This window comes from Diplotaxodon limnothrissa, linkage group LG20 (assembly GCF_057381915.1).
Source record: "Diplotaxodon limnothrissa isolate DT_005_m linkage group LG20, D_limnothrissa_male_GT1.1, whole genome shotgun sequence".
Classification (NCBI taxonomy): Eukaryota; Metazoa; Chordata; class Actinopteri; order Cichliformes; family Cichlidae; genus Diplotaxodon; species Diplotaxodon limnothrissa.
In genome coordinates, this window is record NC_140615.1 from 34848498 (window position 1) to 34872652 (window position 24155).

At 39.6% G+C, this 24155-nt stretch overlaps 2 protein-coding genes across 4 annotated transcripts; both read left to right on the forward strand.

Moving 5' to 3' along the window:
* The first annotated feature begins 5400 nt into the window (after positions 1 to 5400).
* LOC146611357 (uncharacterized) lies at positions 5401 to 9072 on the forward strand. Its single transcript, XM_085345604.1, has 8 exons — positions 5401 to 5434; positions 6146 to 6490; positions 6718 to 6864; positions 7555 to 7647; positions 8307 to 8344; positions 8427 to 8581; positions 8847 to 8853; positions 8962 to 9072. The coding sequence occupies exons 1-8, from the start codon at positions 5401 to 5403 to the stop codon at positions 9070 to 9072; spliced, it is 930 nt and encodes a 309-aa protein (XP_085201730.1).
* A 2281-nt stretch (positions 9073 to 11353) lies between these two features.
* LOC146611358 (uncharacterized) lies at positions 11354 to 20583 on the forward strand. Of its 3 annotated transcripts, XM_085344817.1 has the most exons (9): positions 11354 to 11387; positions 12105 to 12452; positions 12680 to 12820; positions 16895 to 16915; positions 18707 to 18769; positions 19138 to 19239; positions 20004 to 20029; positions 20112 to 20271; positions 20405 to 20583. In XM_085344817.1, exons 1-9 carry the CDS (start codon positions 11354 to 11356, stop codon positions 20581 to 20583), a joined length of 1074 nt encoding a protein of 357 aa, XP_085200943.1. The 3 variants fall into 3 exon arrangements, with proteins under 3 accessions (XP_085200943.1, XP_085200944.1, XP_085200945.1); XM_085344818.1 differs by lacking the exons at positions 11354 to 11387; positions 12105 to 12452; positions 12680 to 12820; positions 16895 to 16915 and adding exons at positions 17312 to 17345; positions 18048 to 18395 and having other exon boundaries at positions 18623 to 18769; positions 20112 to 20267; positions 20398 to 20583; XM_085344819.1 differs by lacking the exons at positions 11354 to 11387; positions 12105 to 12452; positions 12680 to 12820; positions 16895 to 16915; positions 20112 to 20271 and adding exons at positions 17312 to 17345; positions 18048 to 18395 and having other exon boundaries at positions 18623 to 18769; positions 20004 to 20033.
* The last annotated feature ends 3572 nt before the right edge of the window (positions 20584 to 24155 follow it).

The following is a 24155-nucleotide window of genomic DNA, read 5'->3' on the forward strand; positions in this document are numbered from 1 at the left end:
CACTCATGTACTGAGTCATGTGCTTGTTCATCTTGGCCCCTATAATGCCTGACAGGAGCTTCCACATTGTGCTGAGGAAGGTTGTTGGTTGGTAGTTGAATGGGATCCATCCCTTCTAGAGTCCTGGGATCAGGACTGTCTGGCCATCTCTTAGCCATTCTGAGTTCATCTCATCCATTAGCAGCTTGTTCATTTGTACAGCTAGCTTCTTTAGCAGGACCTTGTGCTTCAATTTTTCATGTTCGATTGACTCACAAACACGTGAGCAAGAGGAACATGATCTGACTGACAAGGGCAAATTTTACTACTGTATGGTTGCATTACTTACATCGATGGCATATTTGACTTCCAGCTTCTTGAGGTCGCAGCTGGTCTTATCAGATAGTATAAGGCAGGCAACTAAAACCAATTTCATGTGAACAACAAGAGCAATAGTGTTAGTGGCAGGACATCGGTCACAGAGTGACATTCGTACTTTGGTCATCACAATTTTCTCATACAGCCCTTCCTAAAATGATGCAAAAAATACTGTGATGCATCAGTCTGTGTGTGAAAGGATGTGAATTGCTCCACATGGGTGTTTATTGTAATACTATACATATTATTACAGTATAATAATACTGTATTAAAACTAAAAGTATTTCACTAATGTTGTATTAGAGTGACTTTCAACATTTTGAATTTGACAATTTGTAGTTTTGATGTTTGATGTCTAATAGTGACCAACATAAAGTGATAAAATGTGTTCAACCACAGTGAGGAAATATTGTAATAAAACATTTTAATAATGAGTAAATGAGGCTTGATTTCGACCACATTGTGGGCTTCATTAAAAGTAAACATGATTTTTTAAAAATGCTTCCAGGACAGATGCCCCTATACTTACCTCTAAGCTCATTCAAACTTTAGTGTATGATAATTACTGATATGCAGATAATAGAGTTGGATGTCTCGAGACCGGTTACGTGTTGTTGGTCTTGTCTTGGTCTTGACAGACTTTGGTCTTGGTCTTGTTTTGGTCTCGCTGTCTTGGTCTTGCTGTCTCAGATCCACATAGTGGCCGGGAGATTTGGAGTCAACAGTATTCATGACACACAACGTAACGTTCGATAATGTGTCATGCGCAAACGCATCAGCTCTAAGAGCCGTGCGTAGAGAGTGCTTTGTAGTGAATCAGTGGAGTCGACTCCCATTGAGCGAGAGCCGGCTCCTCACTTAATTTCCTTTCGCTGCTCAGCTCTCACACAGTGGCTCAGCTATGCTCCAATCCCTCCATATTGTGGGCAATCACATGCGAGGATATAGGATATATCATTATGTGAAAAACAGAGAGGGTGAGAAACGCGACAGTCAAGTGGTGCGTGCGTCTGTCCTCTCAGTAAGTGAGTGAGACAGTAGACAGCGGTGAGGAGGGCTGTGCGAAAGCAAAAACACATAAATATGCCTGACACCCGTAAACGTAGCAGCATCTGGCTGCAGTTTAAAGACTTTTTTGTCTCAGTCTCGGTCTCGTCTCGGTCTTTGTCTGGGTCTGGACTCGGTCTGTCTTGGTCTTGGTTTAGGAGGTCTTGACTACAAGTCTAGCAGATAACATGTCCAACTGATGTGTTTGTATCTCAGGAATTTTACTGAATCTTTCGATCTTTTAGCTGCTTCCTTTAGGAGTGCAAATCATCTGCCTCCTTCTCACCTTATCTCTAGCATCCTCCTCTCTCACACCCAAACTCTACATGTCTTTGTTCACTACATGCATGAATCTTCTCTGTGGTCTTCTCCCTTTCCTCCTGCCTTATGGCTCTTTTGTCCAGTATATCCACTAGTACCCTTACTTCATTCTTTTTAGTCCTCACAAGTTTTCCACCATCTATCCTCCTCTGTCTCGCTCTCTCTTTCATTAGTGTCTCACTACATTTCCATCTCTATCCACAATCACTCTAACCTGCTGAAAATTCTTTCCAGCTTTATGTCTCTGCGCAGCCAATCAATACAAGTCCTTTTGTCTTTCCTTAATGTCCAGCCTCACATACAACTCACTAGTCTTTTTCTTTGTCACGTCTGCCTTTGTATGCATAGCCTCCCAGCACTCCTGTATACTTTTCTCCTTGTCTTTTTTAAATCTTTGTCCAGAGGAAATATCAAACTCCTGCTTGGCAGTTTCCCTCAGCACTACAGCTGTATATTATCAGTCATCTTTTGTTGAAGCGTGTTCACTACACTACACTTAATCCAGCTTACTGCAGAATTTCTCTTTTTTCTAACTGAAATCCAGCCTGTGGGGAAAACTCACTGACAACACTCATCATCACAGCTTCAATATCCAGCTTTAATTTCATGATTCTTTCTTGCACTCTCTTCACCTCCACAACACTGTTTATATACTCTTTCTTGAGTATATAACCCCTACTTCATTTTACTTCCTATCTACATCATGGTAGAGCAGATTGAAACAATGTTTTCAAGTGAACAAGTATTTAAATGACACAAGACATGAAGCCCTATTTTAACATTAAAACACATTATCCTGGGTTAAGCTCAGCCAGCAGTCCATGCAGATCAGCTGAAGCTCATCTAAACATGCTGCTGCAGAGAATTAAGGGGAAGCGGCAGTGAACTGTTAAAATGGTCAATATTAGCCAGTCATGTAGCCTCAGCACGTGTATGCAGTTCTTACATGTACATGTATACAGAAGTTTGCAGCTCTTTAGAAGATGTGTTGTGAAACTTTGTGTATGCACAGCAGAAGCATCATGGCACATTTCACAAATTGGATGTGATTGTACCGGCTCAAATTGTGGCCATAAATATTTTGTACTTGTAAATCAAATGTGTAGTTGTGGACTGAGTTTTGTTACCTTGTAAACCAAAATATCTGAAAATGTTTGTGCAATGATATATGAGAATTTGTGTGTGTGTAAAAAAATATTTACACAAGTTACACGTTTTTTGTTAAGGTCTGGTTACAGATACAAAGCAAAAAACTACGTGTTAAACTCTGCACTTGTGTGTGAGTTGCATAAAGTGCCCCTCTGACAGCCAAACCCATCTGTTCTCTGATTGGATTTTTACATTTGTGAGTGACATGACATTGACCAATCAGCTGAAAGGAAGAAAAATAGGGTCAAAATTCATACTCGTATGTTGAAACGCACACACAAGTGAGGGAACTTGTGTGTGTGAATTTTACACATAGTTTTTTGCTTTCTATCTGTAACCAGAACTTAACAGAAAATGTGTAACTTGTGTAAATATTTTTTACAAACAATGTTTTCTTCTTCTTCTTTTTTACACACACACACACAAATTCTCACCTATATGTAGCCTGGGACCCGCACAGAACACAATTGCTGGGGTTCTTAATGTGCAGTCTTTTACTGTTGGGGAAGACAGAATAAGCAAAAATGTATTTTTGCCCTTTACTTTTATCCAACAACAACCATATGGACTTGTACTGAACTTTGACAGCATGAGAGGAAAAAAGATCAATATGAAGAATAGAGGAAATTAAATTAAATACAAAGGACAAAATACGGCAGTGGCCTCTGACTGTAAAGAACTAAATACAAAGAGCTTAATTACACCAGGTTCCTTTAAAAAGTGTGGAAATGTTACATGCATTTTATATAAACACTTATATTCCACAGCAATATCTCAGCTCACTCGGGATATTGGAGCACACTGATGATCTTGCAACTTATCCCCTACAAGCAGAAAATGGCCGCCTTGCGCTGCACATGAGGTCCTTTGCATAATTTCAAAAGTACATCATCTTGTTAAAATACTGACCAGAATCAGAAATACTTTATTAATCCCAAAGGAAATTAGGGTTACAGCAGGCAGCACGCTAATGGCAAATGCGCACTTACAAAGGAACCTTCTGACCAAACTTACACCAACATCACATTGGGAAGACATGTCAGAGACGTAGGCTGATAGGAAAAAAACAACGAAAATACATAACAGGAGGTGAGAGGAGGAGAAAAAAAACTCCACTCAGACTGAGCTCCTAGTGGGAGAACAGTTTGATAACAGAAAAAACACCTCAGCATAAAAAGCACATGACTATCAATACAGCATAGAAACACAAGACAAGCAACAGGGGTGGGTAAAGGGTGAGAGAGAGCCGGTGTAGACAGCACATCCGGTCCTGCAGCATGTCTGCGCTGGTCCAGTCGACCGCCATCTTCCCCGGGAGGGCACAAGCATCGAAGGCGTTTGGAAAGGGAGGGGGTATCAGTGTGTGCATATCAGTGTATGTGTGTGTGTGTGTGTCCAGAGTTCAGCTGAGACAGTGTCCTTTGCCCTGCCAGGCTAAGTAAACAGTCTTCCAGCTAACCCAGGTGGCCTTGCGTAGGATAGGAAGGACAGTCTATTATCAGGGTGTTTTTGTTTAGCTCCAGCCTTGAGATCACAGCTGTTGCTGGAGTGGTAGCCGTATGAAGTGATGGTGGTTTTTACTTTAGTGCGAACAACTCATGTGAATTTCAAAGCTGTTCTAACAGTCCAACACTGGTCTCTCAATCTCCTGTTGGAGAGCCGTGAGCTTCTCCATGATGTTATCAAACTTACGCTCCGTGATGTTGTCCTTCTTATGCTCAAAGAGCAGATACTGAGAACTCACAACCGCAGTGAGCTTCTCCAAGATGTGATCAAGTTTCGCTCAGAGGTCTTATTCTGAGTGTTCACAGCAGCCGTAAGCTTCTCCAAGATCTTATGCGTGCTGCGCTCAGTGAGCCCATTTAGAGAATTCACCACCCGTCCCATCGATTCAATCCCAGCCTTGTGGGGTTTTGAACAGCTGATTCCGCTTTCTTTAATCTTCGATAAGCCAGGGCCAAGCCAGCTCCGATCAGCAAGAACCCTGTTACCATGGTTCCAAATAGGTTGATATCTTCAACACTCAGGCTCACCCGAACCCAGACTTCTCGTTGAGAAAAGGGTGTGAATTGCATTCAGGGACCAGTTGATCAAATCCGTAATTCCTCTTTAAGTTTGTGAGAGAGTGTTCCAGGGAAAAGTAATACAAAAAAACACACTAGACAAGGACACAAGAGGCTAAGCAGGTAAGATAAGGGATCATGTGATCAACGATGCTCCGTGTCTCTGTCAGCTGTTTTACTGAGCCATGAGCTCCATGAAGAGAGTCCAGAGATTCCACTAGATGGATCCTTCCAGCGTGACCTCCAGGATCCAGACCTGCACACACACTCAGACTACCGGGATTTAGGATCGCATCACTCACCCTCGACTGGTGAGAGAGAAGGAGCGTGTGTGTGTGTGTGTGTGTGTGTGTGTGTGTGTGTGTGTGGTTTGAAGGCGTGACCTCGTCATTAAGAGAAGTAAGAAGTTCCTGGTTTGAAGTGAGGAAGAACTGAAGCAGCATTAAACCATCAGAGCTCTGAGATGAAACTCACTTTGCTCTGCTTCATCTTCCTCAGTGAGTAAATTCTCTTCTTATTTCTGTCACTTTCTCTCTTCTAAGTCTTATTTGTCTCCATTTTATTTTCATTTATAATTCGTTTTGCGACTCACTTCTTCGTTTCTTTGTTCTCTCTCATAATTATTGGTTTCTGTGGTTAAACATGGTGTGAAGTTTGGATATGAGTGGAATTTAAATGTTCCCACAAAATATTTTTTGCACTTTACAAATTATTTTTAGTTTCCCAACAGTTTGATCCCCAGAAATTTCTACTTTTTATTGGACACTGAATCTGTAATCAAATACTTTTCGTCTACTCTTCTATGAGAGACAAACTTATAATAGTAGAGCTGATGAAACAAACACTCTGTTTCATTTCTTCTCTTAATGAGCTGAAGAGCAACAAAGTGAGAACTGGATGTTTAGCAGCGCGACTAAAATGTTCATTTCACATACAAATATAGAATTAGCTGATGATGATGATGATGATGTCATCAAAGATTTAAAAAAAAAAGTCAAGTTTCATTTTTGTATCTTTTTCACAACCTTAAACTCTGAATCTTCCACATCAGATGTTTTGTGTTTGTGTATAAAACAGGAAGTTTGCTGTTTGCAAATAAAAACAGAAAAATGAAGTTAACTGAACTTCTGTCATCAGTTCAAATTAATAATCATCTGTCACATTTAATCTATAGTAAGATTGTAACTAATGACTGTTCATCCTTTCAGCAGCACTTCAGGATGGAAACACTGGTTTGGTCAAAGCACAAACTCTCCCTCACAGAGCAGAGGAAGGAGGAAGCATCACAGTTAAATGCAGCTCTTATTTCTCTGGAAGCAGGAAATTCTTCTGTAAGGAAAAATGTGAAGATGGAAACATTCTTGTTGAAACATCTGATGATGCAGCTCAGAACGGCAGATACAGCATTAAATATGAAAACTCAAATAATATCAATATTATGTATGTGAGCATCACACAGCTGAAACAGTCTGACTCAGGACGGTACAGGTGCTCTTTGGACAAACGCTGGTGGACAGTTGGAAACAATGATTTTGAGCTGATTGTCACAGAAGGTGAGTTTCTGCTAACAGTCGTGTTTGTCTTTGAAGGTGTGACAGAAGCTTCACGTCTCAAAAGCAGCTACTTTTCCTTCAAATCACCTACAGATGTTATATTTATCTGAAACATCAAGTTTCATCAGTTCTGCTGTCAAACAGCCCATAACCACGTCAGTCACATGCAGATATATAAACTGCTTCAAGTGGTCTTATTATGACTCTGATGCTTTCATTGTTCACAGCTTCAACCACTTCAACACCAAACGGGACTCTGAGACCTTTTTCAGCTTCAGTGTTTCTCTCATCAGCCTCCACACCACCAACAGCACAGAGTTTAAGCTCAACTTCAGGAAGCTCCACACCTTCATCAGCCTCCTCTGGAAGTTCAGGTACGTTATAGATTTTTATATGTATGCAGATTTACATGTGATGAAGATCCATTACTGAGTGAACTACACAAGAATGACACATTAAGAGCTGTGGATGAATCACTCTGATCTTTTAGTGACGTAAAAGAGAAAAACTGTAGAAATAAAGAGAAATAAGTTTCCACCACAGCAGCTGAGAGAGGACATGGCTGACTTCCTCACAGCAGCACTACATGAGATCTGTGCTAGATGACAGATATAGACTGTGATTAGTCGCTGTTTGGTTTCAGAGCGTTTTCACAAGGGTCAGTGTAACAGACACAGACAGAGGAAAGCATTGTGGGAGCTGTAGTTGTTACTGAGGGTTTGAAGCAGAATGAGGAGCTGCTCAAGTTTTAGCAGAAAGTACAACAGCAGGAACTTAACACAGAAAACTTGGTGAAAGTATAAAAACTTTCTGTGCTTCTGAGTAACTACTTCATTAAATAATTTCATGCACAATAAAAAATTTAAAAAGACAACAACTCAGGACTCTACAGGAGTAACACGATGACGACCGCACACACTGCCTCAAACGGCCCAACAGCACAGCTTTTCCTCTTTATATGCCCCGCCCACAATTATGAGAGGAAACGCCTGTGGTCAGTTGTTACACCACCACTGCTGTAACAACTGTTTACACTGTGTGAGTAAAATAAATCTTCTCTGCAGGTGTGCCGCTTTATGTGCGTCTGATTGTGGTCGTTGTCATCAGCATCTTTTTAGCATCTTTGCTGATGAAGAGCAGAGCCACTAAACCCAGAGGTGAGGCTACAGGAAACACATGACAACAGTGTTGTCATCACTTCAGAGCTCATCACACTAATGCACATTCATTTCCTGGAGTCTAATACCTCAGTGAACAAGTTTGAATAGTAAACATTTAAGAGTACACATTGTAGGAAATTACTCATCATGTCACAGTGGAAACAGATTTATGTGCTAACAACAGGAGTCAGACGAGAAAAATGCAAAGAAAATGCCTGAAATCAGCTTCTGTCTGTCAACAGATGCAGTTTATTTAGTAGGAAAATATCATTTTCATCATTTTATATACAGAAAAGCCAAACAGAGCCTGGCACAGAGATTCTTCCTCAACAAAATAATCACAGTTTGTACAAAGTTTGTTTAATTCTTCTGTAACAGTCGGCCTGATAAAAGTGTGTCCATCAAGCTTATTAGAGTTAACTAAAACTAAACTAAAAGCTTAAAGTAGTGAATTAACTAAAATGATCTTTAATAAGATCAAATAAAAATATACAGGAACTGTTCTTAGTTTGCTGTTATTGTGGTTCATATTGGCGGCACATGCATCAGTAACTGATTACTGCCAGTTATCATCGTCGATCCTGAGTTTACTTCCTCAGGTTCTACTTGGTGAACACGTCTTAAAGACTGATGTTTATCTTCTGATGTTTTTTCAGGACCTCCTGTGGAATCTGAGCGTGCTGACATCACACAGGTGAGTTTTAGGAATTGTGAGACAGCTGAGCTTCATCACAGCTTGATTTGTATCAAGCAGCTGGTTTGATCTCCTTCTGCAGGACAACCAGTTGTGTGAAGAGATCAGAGAGGAGGACAGACAGAGCAGTTCACCTCCTGCAGGAGTGTGTTCAGTGTACGCTACACCAAAAGCCTTCAGCCAGATGGAGATGGAGACACAGACCTCGGCAGCCTCTCCACCTCTGCTCACAACAAAGTAAAACTGTGGTCTGATTTTAGGCTCTTTGATTTTTACCATAGCATCTCTTTCTACCAGCTAATATTAATGATGAGGAATGCACAAAGTCAATGCAGACTCTCTGCTCCCAGTTTATTAGGTACAGCTAGTTAAAAACAGTCCAATAATAAAATCTTTAATTTGTTATTAGAGATGATGATGATGATGATTGTTGTTATTTGTGGTACAGTTGTTAGTGTTTTGGATATTTTCATTATTTTGTTCATTTCTGCTTCATGCACAGGCTGAGGGTAACTTTATCATTTAATTTAGAGTCTGAAGTTTGATGTCAGGCTAACGATGACATGAATGGAGTTGATTACGCTGAAGTTTACTTCACATATTCCCACCACCAACAGCGCCCCCCAGTGGTGATGCAGCTGATGTCGTCTCCTCCAGGCTTCAGGCGCATGCCAGCCCTGCCAACCACACCACAGATCTCCTCTGCTGCTGAAAAACACCAGCAGTGATGCTGTTGATGGAACCTCAGTGACTAAAACAGTTTATGACGTTTATCACCTGCAGACAAACAATCAGCCTCAGTTTAAAGCTTTTTAATTGCAGCTGCTTATAATTTAGTTTAACAGATAATTGATTCTGTTTTTCATTTTCTCAAACTGGAATATTTCCCAGTTTGAGAAACTATTCTTGCTATAGTGATTCTGTCGGACAGATTCAGTGAGAGGGCTGCACAAAATGATGCATATAGGAGGGAGTATGGAGAGTTATTAGATCAGCCAGCAGGTAGGCTGTTCTTGGAGGGAGGTCCTTAGATGTAGTCATCAAAAACGCTCCAGGTGGCTGATTTTGCATGTGCTCAACTATTTATGATGATGTGTATTTAAACTAAACCACTGGAACTCAGCTAAACTGCTGTGTCACCTGTCTGTGTTGTCAAATCAGACACAAAGAATTTAACATGGAAATATTTTCTAATATAAAAACAATAAAATGAAGATAAACACTTGGTAAATATTTCCCTTCACAGCTCAAGTGTCAGAAGAGACTGGATGAAGGTCTGAATGTCAAAAGATTCAAGTTATGATCAGAACAAATTTAAAAGAAGTCTGAAATATTTTATTTGCCAGAAAAAACATTTGATAAATATTTGACACAATAAAGTAAATATAATGTGAACGAGAGCTGGGTTTGGCCTGTGATCATTATTGTTTATACTTATTCTGGATTTATCAGTTCTGCTCTTATTGTGTCAACAAAAGCTTAATATTTGCTTATGATCAAATCTGTTTTGTGAATTTATGTCTTGAAGCAATAAAACCTTCCATTAAAATAGGAACTGTTTCTTTGTCTTCCTGTGATCACAGACAGTCTCCCATCCCCGAGTCTTCATTTGTTGCTGCTCAGTTTTAATTTCAAAAACACGTCATGATGGACTTTTCATCTGTTTCTCACTTTTTCTACAAATATCTGATTAATTAATCAAATCCAACTTTATTTATAGAGGACTTTAAAAATAACATGTTTGTCCAAAGCTTTCCAATAAAAAACAGATAAAAGTTTAGAAACCATACATTAAACAGACAAACTAAGTTAAATAACAATAAAATAAATACATAAATGAAAAAAGTAAATAAGTAAATATTCAATATTAAAACATTAGTAAAATACATGATTATTTTATTCATATAATAAATAAAATTAACAAATTTAAAATACAGATTGAGAGCAGCCTACTACAAGTTGATTCTGGTAATACTCCTAAAAAACCATGAAGAAAATGTGCGTTTTTAAAAGAGATTTAGAAATTTCAAGTGTTGGGGCAGATTATTCCATAAATTGGTGGCCACAGAAGCTAAAGCTCGGTCCCCCCAGTGTTTCGGTCTCGACATGGGGACAGCAAGGAGTGACTGGTCAGCTGATCTGAGAGACCTTTGTGGAGTGTTTGGGTGCAGAAGGTCTGACAGGTAAACAGGAGTCAGGCCAGCAAACAATAACATTTTTTACTTTTCTACATTTACTTAAACAAATGTAGGTAAAAAAAAAAAACTTTTATGCTGATTTTTAGATGTAGAAAAAATTAATTAGTAGGATTGTAGTGTTCTGTTTGATCTGCAGGACTGACAGTGAATTATAACTAACACCTCTTATAACCATGCTGGAAACAGGCTGGCTTAAATAACTAGTTATTCTTTATTTCCATTTATTTCCATTTAAATATTCATACTTGTCTTCTAAAAAGAGTTTTATCTGCTCCACTTCCTGCTAAGTCAAACAGGAGCCTTTATTTTGGAAATTTAAAGGAAGTTCTGCATCACGTTGTTCCAGGTAACTTGACATGCTCGTGATTAGAGACAGAAACTGTCTCGTCTGCTGAAGTTTAGCTCCATCAAAGTTGTCCTTGAGTCAGAGCTGTTGACGTTTATCAGCTGGCCCCTAACAGTCAGATGAATGTTCGGGAGAAGCCGCTAAAATCGCACAAGTTCCGGTTTCATGTGATCAACGATGCTCCGTGTCTCTGTCAGCTGTTTTACTGAGCCATGAGCTCCATGAAGAGAGTCCAGAGATTCCACTAGATGGATCCTTCCAGCGTGACCTCCAGGATCCAGACCTGCACACACACTCAGACTGCAGGGATTTAGGATCGCATCACTCACCCCGACTGGTGAGAGAGAAGGAGTGTGTGTGTGTGTGTGTGGTTTGAAGGCGTGACCTCGTCATTAAGAGAAGTAAGAAGTTCCTGGTTTGAAGTGAAGACGAACTGAAGCAGCATTAAACCATCAGAGCTCTGAGATGAAACTCACTTTGCTCTGCTTCATCTTCCTCAGTGAGTAAATTCTCTTCTTATTTCTGTCACTTTCTCTGTTCTAACTTTTATTTGTCTCCATTTTATTTTCATTTGTAGGTAATCGCTCAGTTTTACAACTCACTTCTTCTCTGTCATAGTTACTGGTTTCTGTGGTTAAACATAGTGTGAAGTTTGGAAATGAATCAAACATGCAGCTTATTGAAAGCATAAGAAAACTCCTTGAAATGTATAAACATGTGAAATTTAAATGTTTCCACAAACTTGTTTCTTGCAGTTTGCAAATTTTTTTGTTTCACACCAGTTTGATCCCCCAAATTTCTACTTTATGTTGTACACAGAATCTGTAATCAAATACTTTTCCTCCTCTTTGAGAGACAGACTTACAACACTGATGAAACAGCACTCTGTGTTTCATTTCTTTTTGAACTGAAACGTTTGGATGTTTAGCAGCAGATGTAAAACACTCATTTCACATGCAAACATAGAAACAGATGATGGTGGTGATGATGATGATGTCATCAAAGATTAATAATAATAAATCTTTTTCACAACCTTAAACTCTGAATCTTCCACATCAGATGTTTTGTGTTTGTGTATAAAACAGGAAGTTTGCTGTTTGCAAATAAAAACAGAAAAATGAAGTTAACTGAACTTCTGTGATCAGTTCAAATTCATAATCATCTGTCACATTTAATCTATAGTAAGATTGTAACTAAAGATTGTTCATCCTTTCAGCAGCACTTCAGGATGGAAACACTGGTTTGGTCAAAGCACAAACTCTCCCTCACAGAGCAGAGGAAGGAGGAAACATCACAGTTAAATGCAACTTTTATTTTTCTGTAAGCAGGAAACTCTTCTGTAAGAAAAAATGTGAAGATGGAAACATTCTTGTTGAAACATCTGATGATGCAGCTCAGAACGGCAGATACAGCATTAAATGTGTAAAAACAGATACTCTGTCATATACTCTGTATGTGAGCATCACACAGCTGAAACAGTCTGACTCAGGACGGTACAGGTGCTCTTTGGACGAACGCTGGTGGACAGTTGGAAACTCTGATTTTGAGCTGATTGTCACAGAAGGTGAGTTTCTGCTAACAGTCGTGTTTGTCTTTGAAGGTGTGACAGAAGCTTCACGTCTCAAAAGCAGCTACTTTTCCTTCAAATCACCTACAGATGTTATATTTATCTGAAACATCAAGTTTCATCAGTTCTGCTGTCAAACAGCCCATAACCATGTCAGTCACATGCAGATATATAAACTGCTTCAAGTGGTCTTATTATGACTCTGATGGTTTCATTGTTCACAGCTTCAACCACTTCAACACCAAACGGGACTCTGAGACCTTTTTCAGCTTCAGTGTTTCTCTCATCAGCCTCCACACCACCAACAGCACAGAGTTTAAGCTCAACTTCAGGAAGCTCCACACCTTCATCAGCCTCCTCTGGAAGTTCAGGTACGTTATAGATTTTTAGATGTATGCAGATTTACATGTGATGAAGATCCATTACTGAGTGAACTACACAAGAATGACACATTAAGAGCTGTGGATGAATCACTCTGATCTTTTAGTGACGTAAAAGAGAAAAACTGTAGAAATAAAGAGAAATAAGTTTCCACCACAGCAGCTGAGAGAGGACATGGCTGACTTCCTCACAGCAGCACTACATGAGATCTGTGCTAGATGACAGATATAGACTGTGATTAGTCGCTGTTTGGTTTCAGAGCGTTTTCACAAGTGTCAGTGTAACAGACACAGACAGAGGAAAGCATTGTGGGAGCTGTAGTTGTTACTGAGGGTTTGAAGCAGAATGAGGAGCTGCTTAAGTTTTAGCAGAAAGTACAACAGCAGGAACTTAACACAGAAAACTTGGTGAAAGTATAAAAACTTTCTGTGCTTCTGAGTAACTACTTCATTAAATAATTTCATGCACAATAAAAAATTTAAAAAGACAACAACTCAGGACTCTACAGGAGTAACACGATGACGACCGCACACACTGCCTCAAACGGCCCAACAGCACAGCTTTTCCTCTTTATATGCCCCGCCCACAATTATGAGAGGAAACGCCTGTGGTCAGTTGTTACACCACCACTGCTGTAACAACTGTTTACACTGTGTGAGTAAAATAAATCTTCTCTGCAGGTGTGCCGCTTTATGTGCGTCTGATTGTGGTCGTTGTCATCAGCATCTTTTTAGCATCTTTGCTGATGAAGAGCAGAGCCACTAAACCCAGAGGTGAGGCTACAGGAAACACATGACAACAGTGTTGTCATCACTTCAGAGCTCATCACACTAATGCACAGTCATTTCCTGGAGTCTAATACCTCAGTGAACAAGTTTGAATAGTAAACATTTAAGAGTACACATTGTAGGAAATTACTCATCATGTCACAGTGGAAACAGATTTATGTGCTAACAACAGGAGTCAGACAAGAAAAATGCAAAGAAAACGCCTGAAATCAGCTTCTGTCTGTCAACAGATGCAGTTTATTTAGTAGGAAAATATCATTTTCATCATTTTATATACAGAAAAGCCAAACAGAGCCTGGCACAGAGATTCTTCCTCAACAAAATAATCACAGTTTGTACAAAGTTTGTTTAATTCTTCTGTAACAGTCGGCCTGATAAAAGTGTGTCCATCAAGCTTATTAGAGTTAACTAAAACTAAACTAAAAGCTTAAAGTAGTGAATTAACTAAAATGATCTTTAATAAGATCAAATAAAAATATACAGGAACTGTTCTTAGTTTGCTGTTGTTGTGGTTCATATTGGCGGCACATGCATCAGTAACTGATTACTGCCAGTTATCATCGTCGATCCTGAGTTTACTTCCTCAGGTTCTACTTGGTGAACACGTCTTAAAGACTGATGTTTATCTTCTGATGTTTTTTCAGGACCTCCTGTGGAATCTGAGCGTGCTGACATCACACAGGTGAGTTTTAGGAATTGTGAGACAGCTGAGCTTCATCACAGCTTGATTTGTATCAAGCAGCTGGTTTGATCTCCTTCTGCAGGACAACCAGTTGTGTGAAGAGATCAGAGAGGAGGACAGACAGAGCAGTTCACCTCCTGCAGGAGTGTGTTCAGTGTACGCTACACCAAAAGCCTTCAGCCAGATGGAGATGGAGACACAGACCTCGGCAGCCTCTCCACCTCTGCTCACAACAAAGTAAAACTGTGGTCTGATTTTAGGCTCTTTGATTTTTACTATAGCATCTCTTTCTACCAGCTAATATTAATGATGAGGAATGCACAAAGTCAATGCAGACTCTCTGCTCCCAGTTTATTAGGTACAGCTAGTTAAAACAGTCCAATAATAAAATCTTTAATTTGTTATTAGAGATGATGATGATTGTTGTTATTTGTGGTACAGTTGTTAGTGTTTTGGATATTTTCATTATTTTGTTCATTTCTGCTTCATGCACAGGCTGAGGGTAACTTTATCATTTAATTTAGAGTCTGAAGTTTGATGTCAGGCTAACGATGACATGAATGGAGTTGATTACGCTGAAGTTTACTTCACATATTCCCACCACCAACAGCGCCCCCCAGTGGTGATGCAGCTGATGTCGTCTCCTCCAGGCTTCAGGCGCATGCCAGCCCTGCCAACCACACCACAGATCTCCTCTGCTGCTGAAAAACACCAGCAGTGATGCTGTTGATGGAACCTCAGTGACTAAAACAGTTTATGACGTTTATCACCTGCAGACAAACAATCAGCCTCAGTTTAAAGCTTTTTAATTGCAGCTGCTTATAATTTAGTTTAACAGATAATTGATTCTGTTTTTCATTTTCTCAAACTGGAATATTTCCCAGTTTGAGAAACTATTCTTGCTATAGTGATTCTGTCGGACAGATTCAGTGAGAGAGCTGCACAAAATGATGCATATAGGAGGGAGTATGGAGAGTTATTAGATCAGCCAGCAGGTAGGCTGTTCTTGGAGGGAGGTCCTTAGATGTAGTCATCAAAAACGCTCCAGGTGGCTGATTTTGCATGTGCTCAACTATTTATGATGATGTGTATTTAAACTAAACCACTGGAACTCAGCTAAACTGCTGTGTCACCTGTCTGTGTTGTCAAATCAGACACAAAGAATTTAACATGGAAATATTTTCTAATATAAAAACAATAAAATGAAGATAAACACTTGGTAAATATTTCCCTTCACAGCTCAAGTGTCAGAAGAGACTGGATGAAGGTCTGAATGTCAAAAGATTCAAGTTATGATCAGAATAAATTTAAAAGAAGTCTGAAATATTTTATTTGCCAGAAAAAACATTTGATAAATATTTGACACAATAAAGTAAATATAATGTGAACGAGAGCTGGGTTTGGCCTGTGATCATTATTGTTTATACTTATTCTGGATTTATCAGTTCTGCTCTTATTGTGTCAACAAAAGCTTAATATTTGCTTATGATCAAATCTGTTTTGTGAATTTATGTCTTGAAGCAATAAAACCTTCCATTAAAATAGGAACTGTTTCTTTGTCTTCCTGTGATCACAGACAGTCTCCCATCCCCGAGTCTTCATTTGTTGCTGCTCAGTTTTAATTTCAAAAACACGTCATGATGGACTTTTCATCTGTTTCTCACTTTTTCTACAAATATCTGATTAATTAATCAAATCCAACTTTATTTATAGAGGACTTTAAAAATAACATGTTTGTCCAAAGCTTTCCAATAAAAAACAGAAGTTTAAAAACCACAGATTAAACAGACAAGCTAAGTTAAATAACAATAAAATAAATACATAAATGAAAAAAGTAAATAAGTAAATATTCAATATTAAAACATTAGTAAAATACATGATTATTTTATTCATATAATAAATAAAATTAACAAATTTAAAATACAGATTGAGAGCAGCCTACTACAAGTTGATTCTGGTAATACTCCTAAAAAACCATGAAGAAAATGTGCGTTTTTAAAAGAGATTTAGAAATTTCAAGTGTTGGGGCAGATTATTCCATAAATTGGTGGCCACAGAAGCTAAAGCTCGGTCCCCCCAGTGTTTCGGTCTCGACATGGGGACAGCAAGGAGTGACTGGTCAGCTGATCTGAGAGACCTTTGTGGAGTGTTTGGGTGCAGAAGGTCTGACAGGTAAACAGGAGTCAGGCCAGCAAACAATAACATTTTTTACTTTTCTACATTTACTTAAACAAATGTAGGTTAAAAAAAAAACTTTTATGCTGATTTTTAGATGTAGAAAATAGTCTTTAGGAAGATTGTAGTGTTCTGTTTGATCTGCAGGACTGACAGTGTATTATAACTAACACCTCTTATAACCATGCTGGAAACAGGCTGGCTTAAATAACTAGTTATTCTTTATTTCCATTTATTTCCATTTAAATATACATACTGGTCTTCTAAAAAGAGTTTTATCTGCTCCACTTCCTGCTAAGTCAAACAGGAGCCTTTATTTTGGAAATTTACAGGAAGTTCTGCATCACGTTGTTCCAGGTAACTTGACATGCTCGTGATTAGAGACAGAAACTGTCTCGTCTGCTGAAGTTTAGCTCCATCAAAGTTGTCCTTGAGTCAGAGCTGTTGAAGTTTATCAGCTGGCCCCTAACAGTCAGATGAATGTTCGGGAGAAGCCGCTAAAATCGCACAAGTTCCGGTTTCATGTGATCAACGATGCTCCGTGTCTCTGTCAGCTGTTTTACTGAGCCATGAGCTCCATGAAGAGAGTCCAGAGATTCCACTAGATGGATCCTTCCAGCGTGACCTCCAGGATCCAGACCTGCACACACACTCAGACTGCCGGGATTTAGGATCGCATCACTCACCCCGACTGGTGAGAGAGAAGGAGTGTGTGTGTGTGTGTGTGTGTGTGTGGTTTGAAGGCGTGACCTCGTCATTAAGAGAAGTAAGAAGTTCCTGGTTTGAAGTGAAGAAGAACTGAAGCAGCATTAAACCATCAGAGCTCTGAGATGAAACACACTTTGCTCTGCTTCATCTTCCTCAGTGAGTAAGTTCTCTTCTTATTTCTGTCACTTTCTCTGTTCTAAGTCTTATTTGTCTCCATTTTATTTTCATTTGTAGGTAATCGCTCAGTTTTACAACTCACTTCTTCTCTGTCATAGTTACTGGTTTCTGTGGTTAAACATAGTGTGAAGTTTGGAAATGAATCAAACATGCAGCTTATTGAAAGCATAAGAAAACTCCTTGAAATGTATAAACATGTGGAATTTAAATGTTTCCACAAACTTTATTATTTTGTTTCACACCAGTTTGATCCCCCAAATTTCTACTTTATGTTGTAGACAGAATCTGTAATCAAATACTTTTCCTCCTCTTTGAGAGACAGACTTACAGCACTGATGAAACAGCACTCTGTGTTTCATTTCTTTTTGAACTGAAACGTTTGGATGTTTAGCAGCAGATGTAAAACACTCATTTCACATGCAAACATAGAAACAGATGATGGTGATGATGATGATGTCATCAAAGATTAATAATAATAAATCTTTTTCACAACCTTAAACTCTGAATCTTCCACATCAGATGTTTTGTGTTTGTGTATAAAACAGGAAGTTTGCTGTTTGCAAATAAAAACAGAAAAATGAAGTTACCGTAACTGAACTTCTGTCATCAGTTCAAATTAATAATCATCTGTCACATTTAATCTATAGTAAGATTGTAACTAAAGATTGTTCATCCTTTCAGCAGCACTTCAGGATGGAAACACTGGTTTGGTCAAAGCACAAACTCTCCCTCACAGAGCAGAGGAAGGAGGAAACATCACAGTTGCGTGCAACTTTTATTTGTCTGGAAGCAGGAAACTCTTCTGTAAGGAAAAATGTGAAGATGGAAACATTCTTGTTGAAACATCTGATGATGCAGCTCAGAACGGCAGATACAGCATTAAATGTGTAAAAACAGATACTCTGTCATATACTCTGTATGTGAGCATCACACAGCTGAAACAGTCTGACTCAGGACGGTACAGGTGCTCTTTGGAGAGAACTTTGGTTCGAGATGGAAACGATGATTTTGAGCTGATTGTCACAGAAGGTGAGTTTCTGCTAACAGTCGTGTTTGTCTTTGAAGGTGTGACAGAAGCTTCACGTCTCAAAAGCAGCTACTTTTCCTTCAAATCACCTACAGATGTTATATTTATCTGAAACATCAAGTTTCATCAGTTCTGCTGTCAAACAGCCCATAACCACGTCAGTCACATGCAGATATATAAACTGCTTCAAGTGGTCTTATTATGACTCTGATGCTTTCATTGTTCACAGCTTCAACCACTTCAACACCAAACGGGACTCTGAGACCTTTTTCAGCTTCAGTGTTTCTCTCATCAGCCTCCACACCACCAACAGCACAGAGTTTAAGCTCAACTTCAGGAAGCTCCACACCTTCATCAGCCTCCTCTGGAAGTTCAGGTACGTTATAGATTTTTTATATGTATGCAGATTTACATGTGATGAAGATCCATTACTGAGTGAACTACACAAGAATGACACATTAAGAGCTGTGGATGAATCACTCTGATCTTTTAGTGACGTAAAAGAGAAAAACTGTAGAAATAAAGAGAAATAAGTTTCCACCACAGCAGCTGAGAGAGGACATGGCTGACTTCCTCACAGCAGCACTGCATGAGACAGATATAGACTGTGATCAGCACATTTCTGCCTTCTGCAACACAACTTGTTACTCTGTATGTGCACAACTTTACTGCTAGATGAACAGACCTGCAGGCCACATGGTTACACTGTGAGTAAAAGAAATCTTCTCTGTTAAACTCCTGCAGATGTTCTGATTTATGTGGGTCTGATTCTGCTCGTTATGATCGTCGTCTTATCAGCAGCTCTGCTGATTTTCTACATGAAGAGCAGGACCACTAAACCCAGAGGTGAGGCACAGATTTAATATTCTGTCAAACAATAGAAATGTCAAAACGTAGCATGTACGCTATAATCTGCTGCCTTATTCAGTGTACTGGTAAATAATCTGCCTTTAAAAGGTGTTTATGATGACAAAGTATAATTTTTTATCACCATTTAAACACAACAACCAAATAGAAAAGATTTTTTCTCTTTCACAGTTTTCCACCTTTTTTTGTATAAAATCAGCGTAACTCTGATCCAGTCACCACGATGAGAGTGTGTCTACGTCATGGTAACACCAGATAATCTCAGACTGACAGAGCTGCTGTGAAAACAGACCGTTGGACTGAAAGGTGTTACTGATCGGATGGTGACGATCACCAACACAGTCTCACTTGGATATGTTCAAAAATAATCCTTCAAAATTACAGTTTTATCAAATAACCACAAAACACAGGGAAACATGGCACCATGGTTGATCTGTCTCAGCTCAGAATGTCTCATTTTGCATGAATTAAGTCAGGTGTGACGTTTCTGTCACACTGTTTTCACCTTTGAAGTTCAGTCTGTTTGTAAAAAGAGCACCGGATGTTCATTTATGACTCACAACAGAAACTGGTGGTAGCAGATTTGATTGACATAGTTTTGATTCTTTATCAGTCATGTGTCTTATTTAACTGTAGTTCATATGAAGTTCTTCATATCGTTCCTGAGTTTAGTTCCTCGGGTTCTTCTTCCTGTTATGTGTCTTAAAGACAGACGTTTATTTTCTGAGCTGCATGTTTTTCAGGACCTCCTGTGGAAACGGACACAGAGGTGAGTTTTAGGACCTGTGACACACATCAGCTTCATTATTGTTTGCTTTGCATCTGTCAGCTGGTTTATTCTCCTGCTGCAGGCCGACAGGTTGTATGAAGAGATCAGAGAGGGTGACGTAGCGAGCAGGTCACCTCCTGTAAAAGTGTCTTCAGTTTATGATTACGCCAAAGGTCCCCGTTCAGGTGGAGATGAAAGCGGAGGCATCTACTGCCTCGTCACCTCTGCTCAGAACAACGTGAGTAAAACTGTGTTGTGATTCTAAGCTGAGGCCATAAAGCAGGCAACTGTTTGTGTAGTGAAGTAATTCATCTGTTCTCAGACAACAAACTCAAATTCTAAAGTTTGATCTCACTTTTGTATCCCAGGTTGAAGACAACTCGCATAGTCTCTATTACACTGAGGTGGATTTTTCCCACAGTCCTGACACAAACGGCGCCCCCTGTGGTAACACAGCTGATGTCGTCTACTCCAAGTCTTCAGAGGACCTCAGCACCACCAACCACACCAAAGATGCTTCACCTCCTCTGTACTCTACTGTTACATCAGTATGAACTACATCAGGACTTAAGCTATGGATGAAGTCTTAACTCTCTCAGTGGACAACAGCTCAACACAACTGATACAAAAGTTTATTTATTTTTCTGCTTTTGACATGTTTTGAAGTTAAACGTGGAGTCAGCCTCGGGATAAAGTGACTTTTATTTTAGCTTAACATTGAACTAAAGAATGTTGCAATACCACAGTTATAATAGCACATGTTAGCATTATGGTATGATGCTACAGCACAGATCCAATAAGAAGAGAACTGTGCATTTTGAAGACTTCCAGCCTTCTGTACTCGTCTTTGGAGTATTCCATCATTGCATTTAGCAGTTGAGACTGCAGAAAGTTAATGTACAGACCGCTGTGTGAGGATGAATGTTGCAGAGTGATTAGGTCAGCCCGGACATTTCACCTCTTTCAGATGACGTTTAGCTGAGAAAAGCCACAGCATGCAGATAAATAAACTACTTCATGTGGTGTTACTATGACCGATTGTTTCACTCTTCACAAGTCAGTCATAGCAGACCCAAATATAGCAGAAATAGATTTTCAGCCTTCTGTACGGAGGACAAAAAACAGGTTATTATAGCTAATTTTTCATGCATGAGAGGATAGTTTTATATTGCTCCCTCATTTCCATTCCGAAGCTTAAAAATCACACAAAGTTGAAAAAACAACTGGATATAAGGCGGGCGGTCCTCTACCAGAGGCCTCGGAGCTTGAGGGTCCTACGCAGATCCATCTTTGCTGTTCCAGGACTGCGCTCTTCTGGACAGAGATCTCGGATGTTGTTCCTGGGGTCTGGTGGAGCCACTCCTAGCTTGGGAGTCACTGCACCGAGCGCTCCGATTACCACTGGGACCACCGTTACCTTCACCCTCCACATCTTCTCGAGTTCTTCTCTGAGCCCTTAATACTTCTCGTGTTCCTTCTTCCTGATGTTGCTGTCATATTGCTACATCTATCACTATGGCCGTCTTTCTCTGCTTGTCCACCACTTTTCTTTCCGGCCATCCCCATTTGTCTGTCTGTATCTGGAAATCCCACAGGATCTTAGCTCAGTCATTCTCCACCACCCTAGGGGGGCATCTTCCATTTTGACCTCAGGACTTTCAGGCCATACAGATGTTCCTGTATACTATTCCGGCTTGGTAATGGCATTCCATGTATTCACTTCCTGCTAGCATCTTACACCCTGCTGTTATGTGCTGGATTGTCTCAGGGGGATCTTTACACAGCCTGCACCTGATCACGGGCAAGGCGTAGGTGTCGATAGCCCGGATCTTGTTCTTACCGGTCAGCTGACTCCTCAGGACTTGCCTGACCCTCTGCAGGTACTTGGTGGTTGCAGCTTTCCTAGCGGCCTCTCCACTGTTTCCATTTGGTTGTGGGATTCCCAAATACTTGTAGCTGTCCTCGATGTTTGCAGTGTTGCCCTCTGGTAGTGCATCAGTGAATCGATGTCTCATTCACTCATACAGCTTGATGTTATCCATGTAGAAGATGGGCTGACAATTGCTCCGTTCTGTAGTCGGTATCCGTAGCCAGTCTTGTCAATGATCTCACTGAGAGGGTTCAGGCCTATGCAGAACAGCAGTGGGGACAGAGCATCTCCTTGGTAGATCCCACACTTTATGGTAACATGCTATTGGCTTGAAGTAGGCCTCCAGTGTTGTACGCCACATCCCCATTGAGTTCCTGTTGATCTTGTACAACTCTAGGCAGTCCAGGATCCAGCTGTGGGGCATCCAGTCATAGGCCTTCTTGTAGTTAATCCAGGCAGTGCACAGGTTGGTGAGCCTGGTCTTGCAGTCTTAGGCGACTGTTTCGTCCACCAGTAGCTGGTGTTTCACTCCTCCGGTATACTTGCCAAGTCATTTCTGTGCCCCGTTCATGTTAGCCACTGTGATGCCCGACATGAGCTTCCATGTGGTAGTTGGAGATATATATTGAAATATTTAGCTGCCGTGGAATCACAATGTATAAAGTTATTGTTGCACATGTATCAGTGTTTTGACTGTTTTTCCTTTACATACTTGTTCTTTAAATAATTAACTGTAACAAATTAACATCAACTTTATACCTAAACAACAACAAAAAAATGAAGAGATGCAGTAATTTACATATTTTAATGAAAATAAACATAAACATTGGCATTTTAACAGTGTATGGTCTTTATCCTTTACAAAATATCTTATAAATATTACAATACACACATTTCCTTCACTTGTGCAGTGGAAGTATTTGAGCTCAGCTTCCTCATACAAAGAATATTTACCTTAGTTGCAAATCAATTCAATGCAACACGTCTTAACTAGTCTCGCCTCTTTATTTCAACTGTGTTGGATCATTAAATGTATTTATGCAAAAGTAGCAACAAAAATATTTCTGTGGCTTTAACTTATGTGACGCCTCGACTGCAACGCTGCTGAACTGCTGCGTGCTTCGTCTGTGTTGTCAACAAAAATTACAATTTTTTTTAAGTTAACAGAGAACTTAGAAGGTAAAAAAGGTAAATATAAACAAAAACAAACACTTGGTAAATATTTCCCTTTACAGCACCGCAGTGCTCAAAGAATAATAAAATGATAGTAAGCACTCAAACTAAATACAAAATGTTAATGTGACATTTAAATAACAGTGACAGGTAAAAAATTTTATTGTGGCACATTAGAGGTAAACAAACGGAGGAAGAGGAGGATGACAGAATAAAAGCTGCATAGAGTCAATATCACAAATCTCTAATGTAGAGAAGATGATTTTGGAAGCTCACGTGCCGTTTCTACTCTCAAGCAGATTCTTATCTTTAAGTTGACCGAAGTTTTGAACATTTTTCTGACTTTATCAGTGCTGCTGTTTACTACATCCTGATAGGTACGTATGAAGAACTGAAGCATCTCAGAGCAAGTCACTGAGTGTGGATTCTTCCTCACTGTCTGTAAAACACGTCTTTACTGGAGCAGTCCAACGTCTGATTGCTTCATCAGCAAATTATACATCTTAATGCTTTTGCTGGTTAAACTCAATGAGCAGACTGATTTTATTTGGGTCGTTTGTCACAGTGAACGTCACATTGGTTCCATGTTAGTCTAAGTTGACTCCAGGCCCATGTGTGAAATAATTCTTCATATAAAAATAAACACATCTAACCCTCACTTGATGCTACTCCAGTGTTGTTTACATCCTGTTTGTAAATTAATTAAAATATGATGGATTGAAATGTAAAATGTAAAAACCTCAAAGATTTCAAATTGAATTAACAAGCAGCATTCACTGCTTCTTCTTTGTTACACTGGCTGTGCAGTCTGTCTGCCCACAGCTCTTCACATGTGTACTAAACACACACACGACATGCACGGCTGCAGTCACACACCTCACTTACACATGATATTAACACGAAGCCTCTGGGATCAGATCAGTCTTATTAGAAAATAACATTTACGGGTGAACACAGTCTTAAAAGCACATGAACTGCGAGTTAGAAAGACAAACTTTGGCTAATTCAGGACAACAAGAGCTATGGTAGGAGCAGATAAAGTTTTAGGCTTTTCCAAAAACCAAACGGATCGTATCCAAACTC

Excerpts from the sequence above, each read along its gene's own strand:
- LOC146611357 (XM_085345604.1), top strand. The coding sequence starts at position 5,401 with ATGAAACTCACTTTGCTCTGCTTCATCTTCCTCA. Across the intron at positions 5,435-6,145 it reads GCTCTGCTTCATCTTCCTCA|CAGCACTTCAGGATGGAAAC; the intron begins GTGAGTAAATTC and ends TCATCCTTTCAG. Across the intron at positions 6,865-7,554 it reads AGCCTCCTCTGGAAGTTCAG|GTGTGCCGCTTTATGTGCGT; the intron begins GTACGTTATAGA and ends TCTTCTCTGCAG.
- LOC146611358 (XM_085344817.1), top strand. The coding sequence starts at position 11,354 with ATGAAACTCACTTTGCTCTGCTTCATCTTCCTCA. Across the intron at positions 11,388-12,104 it reads GCTCTGCTTCATCTTCCTCA|CAGCACTTCAGGATGGAAAC; the intron begins GTGAGTAAATTC and ends TCATCCTTTCAG. Across the intron at positions 12,453-12,679 it reads TGAGCTGATTGTCACAGAAG|CTTCAACCACTTCAACACCA; the intron begins GTGAGTTTCTGC and ends CATTGTTCACAG.